Here is a 14,007-nt window from a genome sequence, read left to right as displayed (position 1 = left end):
GTGCTTTCCCTGTTTCTGTGCTCTGCAGAAAGAGAGTAAATGATGATAGAATTATCACTAACACAACGTAAGAATACAGTAAATTGTAGTAAATGGAAATGTGCCTCCTGTGAATACAACTTTTTGTGTAAAAGTGATGGTGAGTCTGTTGGTTGATCAGAAATGATTAGGGGCAGATTTTTCAGTAAACGTGAGACGGAAGAGCTGAAGTCATGTGAATTCAAAGTCATTCAGTTTAAATCAGTAGCAGTTATTGACACTGTCCTTGCGTCATGGATTCACACATCATAACTCCAATAAGCCTCTTTTATGTTAATACAGTGACATTGATATTCATGTTTTGGTCTTTCTTCCATCAGGCTCATTAAGAAATGCGAAAGCTCCCATTAAGGGAGCCGAAAGGATTCTTCAGAAGCTGAGAGGAAGAACCGAGTTTACTTTGCTGCTGACCATCAAACAGGAGAAATTCACCTCGGGGGTGCTGCTGTCTATCCACTATGGAGAACAGAGGTATTGCTAAATCTAAAATTGACCTAAAATTAGAGCTTAATGAAATGCATCAAGAAATGCAGACTAATGGATGGGAATCAAAATTAAATCACACCAACTGTTTATTCTAACTATTAATATTTGTAACATCCATATGACCCATTCAAGATATTACGTAGGTGGTTCTATATAGCTGGTTGGCATGCAAATCCATTCTCCAAACCCCCTTGTCCTCTGCTGGGTCACTGGAGGGCTGGAGCCTGTCCAAGCATCTTGGGCCACAGGCACCCATGCATATATATTGTGCATATTTTATTCATATCTAGTGTTGACGTGTGCCTTTGAGAGTCCCCATAATATGCTGTCCTGTAACATTTCTGATTGGGGGTGTCCACTGACATTTTCTTAACACAGACTGTATTGATTCTTGCACCTCTTTAAGGTCAGGACACAGCGTCCGGGCCAACAGATTCATGGATCACTGCTCCTCTTCACGTTCATTCAGAAGTCACACATTCCGTATTCCCTGCGGTTTTAGCACATTTCAGAATTTAATAACATCTCTTTGGCAGCTTAACCTAATGTCTTAGCTGTGGGAATGTTAGAACTCCCAAAATACATTACGGGAGCAGTTGTTTATAGACTTCTTAGGTTTCAATGACTTGGCTAAAGCAACTGGTTTATGATTGTTTTCTTAAATGATTGTATGTTGCATTTTCTAAGACGAGAAAAATACTGCAGGGTCTTAAAACTTAAAAAAATTTTAGGTCACTTTTATCTTTAGCAAGAATATACTTAAAGTATGAACTGAACTATGAAAATATCACAATGTTTATATATGCATATTATTTCTTGTTTTTGAATATTACATGAGTTGTTTCTTTTTCCATTTTCATATGAAGTTTGCACTTTAATTAAAAATATTAAAACATGTATACCAATTAACATGACATAAAATGTAAACATTAAGAGTTAAACAGACATTTATTAAAATTAAATTTACCATATGAGCTCCAAACATTTTCTGGGGTGTCTCCGCAGGTTTCTGGAGCTAGAGAGCAGCGGTCTGCGCAATGAGATCCGTCTCTACTTCCAAAGTTCAGACCAGCGGCAGCAGAGAGAGGTTTTCCCCTACGGTCTAGCAGATGGACACTGGCACAAAGTCTCTCTGGCATTCAGTGCCACCCAGTTAGTGCTCCACATTGACTGCAACAGGTGAATTGCTTGAGAAAAATGACTCGCGGAGATGGTTTTGATGTGTTGGTGTAATTTCCGTTTGTGCTCTCTTATCAGAATTTATGAAAGGATTGTGGAGATGCCATCTATGGACTTTCCCAGAGGAACAAACGTCTGGCTCGGTCAAAGAAACGATGCCCACGGGTTCTACAGGGTAAAGCACATTATTGCACTTCAGAAAATAAAACTCGTAAACCTCCCTTAAATTAAAACGAAACCCATCACTCTTGGAGAACTCCTGTATAACTTTTCATCAGTTACCATGATAAATACTGGCAGCCAGAAGTAAAGTGTCAGCTATGATAAAGCTCATTTAGACTGCCTGTGGATATTTATCACTCTCTGAGTTCCTGTTTATCTTTCGAACTGACATTCCTCCTCCTCTGTTTTTAGGGTGTAATGCAGGATGTTCAGCTGGTGGTCGTGCCTCACGGATACATCGTCCAGTGTCCAGATCTCAACCGCAGTAAGTTTCACGCTCTTGACTATCATTTTTTACCTCCTAAAAATGGCATTATTATATATGTACTTCTTTTGCAGCATGTCCCACATGCAATGATTTCCATGGCTTGGTTCAGAAGATTATGGAGCTTCAAGATATTTTGGCTAAAACTTCAAACAAGGTAAGTTTGGTGTAGCCTATCTGAACTGTAGTTCCAAAGCATTGATTCTTGCTGCTGCTTCAGTTTAGTTCATGCAAGTTCTTAACGCAAATCCTGCATTTGTGTAATTTATATGTGTAAAACAGATGTTAACTCAACCCATTTAGAGCTGCACTACATGAATAATTTCTCTTTAGTTGGGGTTGAGTATTTCAGGTTCTCAGCGTGGTTAAGCATAGCACTAAATGTAACATTTAAAGGCCTTTGTTGTGTTTTTTAAATTGTAGACTTGTTAGTGTTTATATTGGATAATGTTGGGATTTATGTTATTTTAGGTAGTTCAGAATGATAAGTTCAATTAGCTTACGGGCATCATCTGTTTGAACACATATGTTTATTAATCTAACATGTATTTAGTTTAGTCTTTATGCATCAAATATTTAAGTACATTTTATGGTTTAGTCATAGTAAGACTATTTTTACCACTGTATGATAGAACTGTCGACGAAAATTTTAACAAAAGGAAATTCAACCAAACCCTTTATTTTTTATGTGTTAGATAAACGCTTTGCTTCAGTAAAATTTATTTTATGGTCATGTTCGGAACTTAATGGGGAACCACAAAATGATGTGTTTACCATGCATTCTAGCATTTCTTTGTTGCCTGCTCTGTTTTCTGTTGTCTCTTTCTGCATTCATTTATCATTCAGTCTGAAACTCTGCTCTCTCATGTCTTCATTGTGCTGTAGTTGGCACTCGCAGAAGAGAAGATGAAGTACCTGGATGGCTGTTACTGTGAGAGAACCTGCAATCTGAATGGAGAGATATACAGGGAGGATGACGCCTGGATAGACGGATGCAGAAACTGTACATGCTCGGTAAGCGCATTTTTGACGGTGTGAATTTAAATGAGGATTGTTTCCTTGTGAGAGATGTCAGTCTGAAATCTAGCCTTGAGTGACGTTTACACCCGTTGTGAATTAATGACAAGGCGACTGATAGTCATTCATTTTCAAAGATGGCTGTGATATGAGGTGACATGAGCGACAGCAGTAATTCCTGAGCGTTGAGCTTTATGCAGATAAGCTGTGAGGGAATAATGCAACTATTAAAATCGTAAACAGGATTGTTTTTGTCTGTCTTAATGTATTTAAAACTAAATACATTTTCTAAAATAGTTAGATAATGACATAAAAGTATAAAAATATAAATGAAGTCATCAATAATTTATTACCCTGATATAATTAGAAACCTGTACATGATTTTTTATCTCCGCCACATAAAAGAAGATATTTTGTGATTAAGTGGTTTTCTGTGCATACAATAGAAGTCAATGAGATCAAATGTTGTTTGGTTACCAATGATCCCCAAAATATCTTCTTTTGTGTTCTGCAGAAGAAATAAAGTGTAGATTGACCTAAGTTTGACATTTTCATTTTTCAAGACTTGTGTTATATAGAATTTAGTTTAATTTTAAGTTTTTCTTGGGTTTAAACATAAATCTAACAACATTTTGAAAAGCTTATCCTGCAAATTTCTTTGAAAATATGTCTGAATATCTTCACACACACAACAGATTTAAGCGCTCTCAATGTGAACCTGTAAAACAGTTCTTTACAGCTTCTAAGTATCTGTCATCACTCATGACAGCATGTCAGACTGCTGGTTATTCAACACAAGTGTGACTATAAATATACATTTGCCATAATGGAGTGTCTGTGTATGTTTCACCTGCAGAATGGCACAGTTGAGTGTGAGAGTATTTTCTGCCCACCACCTCAGTGCCCCCCTGACACAGCTCCTATCTACATGCCTGGAGCGTGCTGTAAAGAGTGCCAGCGTGAGTATACACGCTGAATGAGGCCAGGCATCTGTAGACATTCATATATTTATCAACTTTCTCCCACTCGTCCCTCTATCTCTGCGTCTCACATGTTCTCCATCGTCTTGATTTTGTGCCCACCATCATTCCTCAGACCAAAATCTTTCACATAATCATGCCGCAATCTTGATGACAAACTGACCACATCCCTGTGTTGCTAGGTAACCGCTGCCACAAATGTGAATGTCAAAACGCACACCCACAAACAGTCACACGCTTTCCCTGGGATCATAAATAATTCAAGGCCGGTGTGCGGCATGTTGTGTTTGAGCGAACAGGGCTAATGTGCAGGAGCTAATAGCAGTTTGACTGATGACCAGGGCTGTATTTAACACTCCGCTCCGCAGGGTTTTATCTAACATGCTGATCCGATCGATGCCTTACCGCTTCTTTCCATTTGAATCTCCATACTCCCCGCACAACAATCTCTCTGGAACTCAATTATTTGAGTGTTATTTCTTTGCTCATTTTTGGGGCTTTGTCTGTTTAAATCTGTCCTTTTTAGCCGTATGTCTGTTCAGGGGAAGAGTGTACGTTGAGGGCGATCGTAAAAGCATCCACGACTCTGAGGGAAACTGTCTGCTGTTCGAATGCAGGGTAAGTCAGGGTCCGATGCCTATGGGTTTTTATCGCATGAAGGATGCTGTTTTTGATGTACAGGTTGAATAGAATTAACATGTTTTTTGGATTGCAGGAAAGAAGCATGCGAAGAGTTGAAATCGTGTCCTGTCCGGAGCTGAACTGTCCCGAATCAGAGCAGATCACACTTTCAGACCGCTGTTGCAAAGTGTGCCGAGGTTGGACACGCTCACACAAAACAAATCACAAGTTCTGAATAGCAATGGTTGGAGTTATATTATATTATAAAAGCAGCCAGTTTTGTCCATTATACACATAAGCAACACATTGAATGTGTAAACTGTTCATATTTTGTGCACTTTATGCATGTTCGAATAGATATAGGTTCCAATTACCCAATATGTCCTTCGATGTTTGCCTGTAAACTGGCAGACAATTTTTTTTAAATCAAGATTAATATAAAAAAATGTAAATGAATTTGTACGATATGTGCGACGTCAATCGTACTAGAACGTACAATAATTAGAAAATAGGAAAACTGAAGCCCCTCCCCATAATCCCACTGACGCGAAGTGATGATGGTTCCTCTCTCTCTCTCTCTCTCTCTCTCTCTCTCTCTCTCTCTCTCTCTCTCTCTCTCTCTCTCAGGACACGATTTTTGCACTGAGGGTCACGGCCGCAATTGCATTGAGAACTCTGATTGCATGAATCTTGAAGCTGGAGCTTATTGTAGTTGCAAGGAAGGTTACCATCCGCTCCGAGATGACAGCGCTTACTGCCAAGGTACTGCTGTGTCCAGACAAAGCAGCACAGCGAATCACCGATGCACATCTCTCTGTCTTTGTTTACTTGCACAGTATGCAAACAAACAACGAAAACTCTAAACCCAACAAACCTCCCGTTTTCCATAGCACCTGCTATCTGACTCCCCCCTTTACTTTGCTTGCAATGAGATTCTAGTAATTTTGTGTTTGATCTGACCAAATAACAGGGCTTATAGTACGGTCCTCCTGTAAATTGGCTGCGAGCACAGATGGAGTTGTTGACTGGTGATCACTTAGCGTTCAGCCGAATGAATATTTCAGCACAGCTATTATCCATAGGCCTTTAATTAATGTATTGTAAAGCATGTAGTTCACGCTGTGTGAGTTTTTGTGTGCGGGGTACAGATGTGAAGGAGGTTTCATGTGGTTAGCTGGCTTTTAATAGGCTGTGCCCTTGTCTAAACACTCATAGGGGAGTGGATGATAGATAGTCTTTTCCCCACACAGAACTAATAACTGCTTTTAGTTTTAGTTTAGTGATGGTGTGTGTTGCCTGCAAATGTGCTACTATCAAACAAAGCCAACGATTTTATTTCTGCTTTGCAGAGACTATTGTGTATCGTGTTGGCTTATTTCTTGGTTTTACCATGGTATTGAATGAAAACCTCATTTGTATTATAAACGCTTTAAGAAATACCATGGTATTCCAGAGATTGTTACATTCTTATCCGCTTCCGATATGAATATTGTATCCCTGGGCTAAAACACCTCCAGCAATCGGAGGGTTAATGTAGATTTTAAACACAAAGACATGAATTGTGAGGACGATTATATAAGTGTTATTGAGGAGAAGAGAGTAGGAGGACTAAAAGACGAGCATGTAACTCTAAAAAGTGCAAAAAAGATCTGAAGGCTGAGAAGGAGGATCTTGGAGGAAGAAACGGAGAATGGAAAAGTGAAAAGGTCTAAAGATGATTTGTGTTTTGCCAGTTTGTTAATGTAGCTACATTTAACAGAGAACACACATTCAGCTCTTGTAAAGATGTTCAAACCTTCATATTTTCAGTTTCCGATTTTGTTGTTGTTGATTTTTCAAATTTTTTCACTTCATACAGAAATTAAGGCAAGTTCAAAGATGGTGTTGGTGTTCCCGTTAGTTCACAGTCTTAGCAGTTTACTGCAACAGTGTCAACCGTAATATTCTTCACATCACGAAACGCTAATGACCGGATCTTCCGACACTCTTGACGAATGCTGTTAATGGACTGCAGCTGCCGTGTGAATGATGGATCTGCCAAAGTTCCTTTCCGAATGTGTTGCGTTGAGGTCGTAATACAGACTGCATTTTGTTTTCCGCAGATATTGATGAGTGTGCAGAGGGGAAACACTACTGCAGAGAAAACACAATGTGCATGAACACGCCCGGCTCATTTATGTGCGTGTGTCACACCGGCTACGTTCGAATTGATGATTACTCCTGCACAGGTGAGTACAGAGACCCACTGGGGGCTTTTACATCTTTTGAAAGAGCGGAGAAGGAAACCGAAAATATGCACGTAGATTGATTGTTCAAGGTAGTAAATTTTCACAATGCAAATGTGCATTGAAGCGCAGCGTAGTGACATTTATGTGGTCTAAAATCCCGGTTCACATTACTATAAAAAAGAAATATATTCTGATTTGTGGTTATTTTTCAATTGCATGCCATGAAAATAGCTTGTTTCTAAAAACATTTGTATTTTAGATGTGGAAGTACTGAGCCTTTGTCCTTTTGTGACCCATTTTAATGTTTAATTAATTACAGAAAAGCATGCAGCAAAAAAATCTGTACCTGGGCTGCAAAAGATCCACATCACGATTCAGCTTGTTTTGGGACGTCAATACAGAAATTCTGTTATTTTTTAAGGGTATCTGCTGATCGTCTTAGAAAGCCATCTTATGCTCAAGGCCACTCAGCCATACTACCATCATGACCCGTGTTCGTTTTAGTGCCTTGTTGTTCTGTAATGGAAAAGGCTGGATTTATGTATAAGGGCACTATGGAATAAACTTCCTGTAAAAGCGTCATTGCTTTCTTTCAGTTGATTTCTTTGGGAAAACATCTAATGGCCTGGTGATACGGTTATACTTTCTAGTTTATGGAAAACAATGCACATGGATTGATCAGCAGTGTTTCTTAATGCAACATTTACTCTACACTAAAACGATTCCTTTCAACCCAGCGTTGCATCAAAAACTTATGAATCCGGGTTTCTTTAACCCATTGTTGGATCAGATGTAAACATTTTCAAAGGCATCTGGGCAGGTCCAAGTGAATTAAAACTTTAGGAGGACAGATTGTTGAAACAAACCAATGCTTTTGTTAATTTGGTCTCAGTTGCTTATCGGCTGGAAACATCTTCAGCTGATTGAATAAATGCGCTGTATCTGTGTCTGTAATTACTGGGAGTGTCTGAGTAAGGCTTTTAGATCACACTACCAGCAAAACAGTATTATTTTCAATTATTCATGCAGTCACGCACAGAAAAAAATTCAGCACATTTTGCCTGAAGGCTCAGTACGAGATAATCAGCAGGTTGCAGTCACGTCTGTTGAAAGGGGAATTTGAGGGCCCTGTCGTTCACCCCGGCCAATGTGGTGCGCAGCGCAAGTGTTTTTGCTAGTTTCAGCCCGACGCAGTTCTCATTTTCATGTCCTGCGCCACATTGTTTAAATAGCAAATGCATTTGCGCCCATTTGTGCGGCCATGGGCGTGCTGGTAAAAGAAGAGGTGTGTTCAAGCGCATTGTTTGCGCGTTGCTATTTTTAGGAACTGCAAATAGACTGTGCCATAGACTGCGCAATATGTTTTTGGTTATTGAAAGAGCGCGTTAGTAATATGCGCCTATAGGCGGATGCAGAGCGCTCATACATTCTGCTTATTAAACAGTGTGATGGGCAGCAGCACACAAACATGTGTATATAATGTAAAAGATGATTATTGTGTGAATAAAGATAAAAACTGTCTTGTCCTGTAGATGGTCTTTGTTCACGCAAATTCCGCCGTGTAAATAGCGAATGCGCCATGACGTGGACGCAACTGGCTCTTAAAGGGAATGGGAGATGAGACTCTGGCTGTGTCTCAATAAGCTCCCTTGTTCAGGAGTCAGGGCACTGACCAGGGAGTCAGACAATCTAAGGGCCGTCTCCTTTGCAAAATCCATCCAGTGCACTGAAACGTTTGTTTCCCTGCTGTGAGGTATAACAACGTGTCACAGGAAAATAAGTGAACGGTATCCAAATGAGAAGGGAGCCAGGGTCTTTACCAGTGCCCGGACCCTTGAACACCATATACAGATTCACGATCTCGGGAGCTGATCGAGACACAGGAACAGATAGGTTTACTGCACGTTTTGCCCTAAACACACCCATGATTCATTAAGAGAATCACGACAACCCTTTTAGACCATGTGCCTGGGCGCACAGACCGTTTTTCCCATCGTTAACATTTAACTGGAATAGAACTCGGATGATGAAGAATAGAACGCTTTGAATCAGTGGATCTTATTGTAATTTAAAAACATCAGAAGTTACAGGAATTACTATAATTATCGGAATTGCTCTCCACGGTTCCCATATCATGATGGGCTCAATGATATTTACTAATTACATCCCTAACGATGAACAACACTGTAGGCATAATAAGATGTTTTGTCATTTAGATGAAAAGTACAGGTCATTAGTTAGATTTTGTTGTTGTCAAGACTCCAACGATTGTTATGGAGTTAATAAGGCACGTGTTATGTTTTTTATGCTTTTCCCATCTCTCTCTCTCTCTCTCTCTCTTTTATGCAATACTTCATTAGTTCTTCTTGAGCAGTCAGCAGATGCTAAGCTTAAAAAGGATGTTAGTCTCCAATCAGCCCTTTTATGTGCTGTTCTGGACGGAGTTGCCCATGTAAATGTGCTTTCAAATGGTTGGTTTGCCTCCCGCACAGAGATCTGAGAGATATCGCCTCCGTTTCGTCAGGGGCAGCTCATGCTGAATACAGTCATCTTTTATTCATTCCCATGTCATTTGAAACCTCGCCGTTTTTCTTAAGTGAAACACAAAGGGTGTTTTGAAAGGAGCGTTTGTGCTGTAGTTTTCCATATAATGTAAGAAACAGACTTTGATATAGGTCATTCTTTACTAAAAAGCCCAGTAAAGCTTGCTTGAGTCACTGTCACTTTTGACTTTCACTGGATTGTAAATTCCGCCATAAATGTCTAATTTAGCATTTTATGGAAGAAAGTCATGCAGATTTTGAAAGACATGACAGTGAATGAATAATGACAGATTTTAAGAAAGATTCCTTTACAGGCTACACATTTTGGAGCCATTTCTTCCACAAAGCATTAAAAGATTTTGCTCAATGACTTGCGTTTCAGATACGAATCTCTGCTCTCCGTTCAGTGTGAAAAGACTGATTACCTGATATTTGTTATGTTAGTGAATGATCTTCGTTTTGGATGGTAATGCATCATGGGGTATTCATAGGCGAGGAACCCCAGCGTAAAAAGAGACAACCAATCAGCATCATTCATCAGTTAAAGGGCATTTTAATGAGATGATTTAATGAAATTTCGAATGAGATTTTAATGAGACTCCAAGATCAATTCCAAGAATTGTGTTTTAAGATTTATGACTGTAGTTGATAAGACAGTTTTAGTTCACTGGAGGATGAGAAGACGAAAAGTGACACGTGCTGAAGAAAGAGACACCAGCTGAAGAGAAACATTTTTTGATCACCGTTTTGTCTTGTTTTCCAGTGGAAACATCCATAAAACAAAATAAGTGTACTTATTTTGAAATATGACATATTATAAAATTGCAGTTAACCCATTGGATTGTTCTTTAACAGTCAGGATTCTAATAATAGAAAATCTTTTCCTCATTTTTTTAATTAATAAGGTTTAGTCAATTTGACCCTATAGCAAAATATGTTTGTTTTAAGCAGACATTTGTTTAACATGTTTGCTAAATACTTTATTTATGTAAGCTCCACCAACCCATAGTGACACTTAATCCACATTGGTTTAAATTGAATAGCTGGGATTGTGTGGCTTTGTGCAATATATAATAAAATTATTTCTAGTAGTGTGGGAAAGGAAGAGACAGTAGCAGAATATGAATGACTAATTGTGAGATTGTGTGTGTGTGAGAGAGAGAGTGAGCGAGCGAGAGTCATTTCCTGTTTTTCACCTGGTGGTGGCTGATGGATATTCCACGTCCAGATCTGAGTCAAAGTGAATGAATATGTGCGAAAGAAAGATAGAAGGAGCGAACAGCTTTATGTTAATACGAGTAATTAGGAGGATAATTGATGTCACTTTTGCTGTCACAGACAGATGAGCTAACACCCAGAGCACATGAGAAATGACACAACACAAATACATTCAGAGCCGTTCTCCTGGCATGACTGTAATTTCACTGATTGAGGTAAACAGAGCCGGCAAACGGAGGGCCATGAAGATGAATACTGGACCAAATTGTTTATCAGCGTAAATGTTCTACTTTTAGTCCTGTGGGTCTTCGTTCTTTTTATAAGTAAAAAAAAGCAAATTAAGTTTGATGTTTATTTCTTTGTTTTCCATTAGTCGTTCGTTTATTACAGAGACAGACGCATTAATAATACATGTATGGAAATTATTGTACCTGTTTGCCGAGTCCTGCAAAACCACCAGCTGCTTTGGGAACGTTTTCCTCTGAAGTGAAATATGAATGACTCTGCACTTATGGAATATTCGTTGACATTTCGAACAGCCTCAGTGAAGCCTTTCCTTTGGGTTAAAGTCATCCAAAAGTATTAAGTCTGAGTCTTTTTGAAGCTATACTGTAGCACATTAACTCCAATGTTTAATAATATCTCAATAGCAGTTTGGAGTAAAACTTGGGCTGACATTTTGGGGCCATAAAACAACAATTGACACAATATATAGACCTACAGGAATAAAAATTCAGAAACAGCACTAAAAGTAATACTTTACTCAAAAAAAGAAAACGTCTTTCATTGGCAATCATTTGACTTGTCATTTTAATTTGTGAAAACAATCAATAACTACCAATGCTAGTTTACAGTATAATACTGTAACATTTCTGTGCTGTACAGTATATATGGTAACATGTAAAGCAACATTTTTACCAACAACTCGAACACAACAAAAAACATCCAACATAAACTGAACTTCCGCATCCCGTTGAAGCAAGGGTACAGTTTACTGTGAGTCCAAAAAGCCTGACAGCATCTCAAACATGCACTCAACCTTCCAAAGACTGCCATACTGTTTCAGTACAGCAGTGTCAGTTATTCCCCAAGTGTTGTGCTCCGACACATCTGACACGAAACTCTTTCAGTCTTTTGACTCTTATATTCCATTTATTTCTCCCTCCATCTGCCTGTTTTGGAGACAGAACTGTATTCCCACAGAGAAGAACCGCGAAGAAGGAGAGTGCACAACGTGCGAAAAGTTTGTGAGAAGTGTGTAAAGCAAGCACACTCTCATGCCTCGTGTCTTTTTGTTTTTCTCTTTAAGAGCGTGATGAGTGTGTGCAGGGAATGAATACCTGTGATGAGAACGCTCTTTGCTTCAATACTGTTGGCGGACACAGTTGCTCCTGTAAGCCGGGTTACGTGGGTAATGGCACAGTCTGCAAAGGTGAGTTTAAACAAAACAAAAGATTTGGCAATTTAGGGGCATGAACTTCAGTGAAATGATACCATTGCTGAAAAAAAAACTTTATGTATAAAAACTTATTTTAAAATCTGAGTTTTATTTTTGGTTTGCAGCGCTCTGTGAGGGCCAGTGCCTCAATGGAGGCTCTTGCATCGCTCCTGATACCTGTGTCTGCCAACAGGGCTTCACTGGAAAAAGATGCGAGACAGGTAAGATACAACTGTTATAAGTGTACAACATACAAGACAAAGCAGCATAAATTGTAAACTCTAAATCTTGCTTGTCCATAAGTGACTCTTAATACCTTGTTTCCCCCTAAACGCTGTGTCTTTATCAGACGCAACATTTGAAAGCATTAAGTGGTAAATCTCATCTATTCTTTGACGAGACCTTTTGCTTGTCATTTGGTAGCAAGGAAATCACATTGGTCCTACATCAAATGTATAGCGAGAACAAGCATTATTGCACTCTCAGTCTATGTCAGATAAATTGTTCCGCAGTGGAATCCAAGGTCCACTGCACTTTGAGAAAGCATACAATATGGACATAAAGCTTATTATGGCTCCGAGGATCGATGTATGTGTGTATCTCTGAGTGAGCGATAGAGACACTTTAGGGCATTTTTGTGCAATACAGTAGGGCAGCTGCACACCACCCACTCGGTCCTGTGTGAGTGACAGAGGGATGGTGAGCGGAAGGAGAGGAAGTGAGGAGGTATGGGGAGGAGACAGCTGGTGGGTAGAGCGAGATAGAGAAGAAGATGAGAGAGCGAGGTGTGGTTTGTCTGACTCACCATTCTTGGAGAGAACACAGGTTGACACAAATTCACAGCTATGTGTTTGAGGAAAAGTGTGATAAATCCAATGCGAAAGAGAGTTTGTGTACGCACGCTATGTTTATTTGTACTGGCCATTTTGAAGGTTTTGGGGGCCTTTTTGTAGCGATATGTTTTTTTAGGGTGTTGTGTTGTTAAACATGTTTTAAAACAATACATTCAATTGGAACCAAATATAAAAAAACCAAAGCATAGGCTAAAACATGTCGTGTTAGTCTTAGTTTTAGTAGTAGAGAAACCGTATATTGTATATGCCTTATGGTTGTATTGTAAACACGGTCGTCTGTCATCCCTCACTTTCTCCCTTGTGTGTCTGTCTTTCTCTGAGGGGAAATGTAATGTTATGACAAAAGCACAGCAAGGATAAATGTTTCACAAACAAACATGAGAAGAAAAAGAAAAGAGTTCTCCGGTCCTTTGAAACTGCGTATGCCTCCACTAGAGGAATTTTGTTATTAAACTCTTCATCTTTGTCAGTAAGCCTTTCTCTCTTTTTTTCTCTCTCTGTACCAGCTTGACGTCGAAGCATATGTCCAACTTTGCTAATGCTGTCTACCGATTAAGTATCCAAAGCAATCCATTAGTTCAGCGGATATTATAGTCTTGGTAAAATATAGAAATGATTCGATGAGAGCATTGTTTTTATTGGTTTTCTGTGGTTTCATTAGAGTAATCGACTGAAGCACGGGGAGGGAGAATTATCTTCTCTATCAAATATCCTGTCGTAGAGATACTTTATGAATAGAAATGCTGCCAAGAGAAGCTCTGTTCCATCTCTTTCTTTTCATCTTCTCTTGAAAAGAAGCTGTAGGGAGTCAAATTTATTTTTATATTTTAGCTTTCAATCCTCAGAAGATGGGCACCATGTATTATCCATCGGATTGGCTTGGATACTTCATACGCTCTGTGTTCACAAAGGAAAAC

At 39.2% G+C, this 14,007-nt stretch overlaps 1 protein-coding gene across 1 annotated transcript in view; it reads left to right on the top strand.

Moving 5' to 3' along the window:
• Positions 1-14,007, top strand: part of nell2b (neural EGFL like 2b) — a 29,272-nt gene that overhangs the window by 4,951 nt on the left and 10,314 nt on the right. The window contains exons 3-15 of the mRNA XM_079454123.1: positions 360-510; positions 1,531-1,704; positions 1,783-1,879; positions 2,119-2,191; positions 2,266-2,348; positions 3,077-3,205; positions 4,065-4,167; positions 4,715-4,806; positions 4,904-5,006; positions 5,437-5,571; positions 6,912-7,037; positions 12,108-12,230; positions 12,362-12,457. Coding sequence (XP_079310249.1) covers positions 360-510; positions 1,531-1,704; positions 1,783-1,879; positions 2,119-2,191; positions 2,266-2,348; positions 3,077-3,205; positions 4,065-4,167; positions 4,715-4,806; positions 4,904-5,006; positions 5,437-5,571; positions 6,912-7,037; positions 12,108-12,230; positions 12,362-12,457 — 1,485 coding nt within the window. The remainder of the gene's footprint in view (positions 1-359; positions 511-1,530; positions 1,705-1,782; positions 1,880-2,118; positions 2,192-2,265; positions 2,349-3,076; positions 3,206-4,064; positions 4,168-4,714; positions 4,807-4,903; positions 5,007-5,436; positions 5,572-6,911; positions 7,038-12,107; positions 12,231-12,361; positions 12,458-14,007) is intronic.

The sequence above is a fragment of the Barbatula barbatula genome (assembly GCF_947034865.1).
Source record: "Barbatula barbatula genome assembly, chromosome: 4".
Taxonomy (NCBI): Eukaryota; Metazoa; Chordata; class Actinopteri; order Cypriniformes; family Nemacheilidae; genus Barbatula; species Barbatula barbatula.
This window is presented reverse-complemented; position numbering and strand designations above follow the sequence as displayed.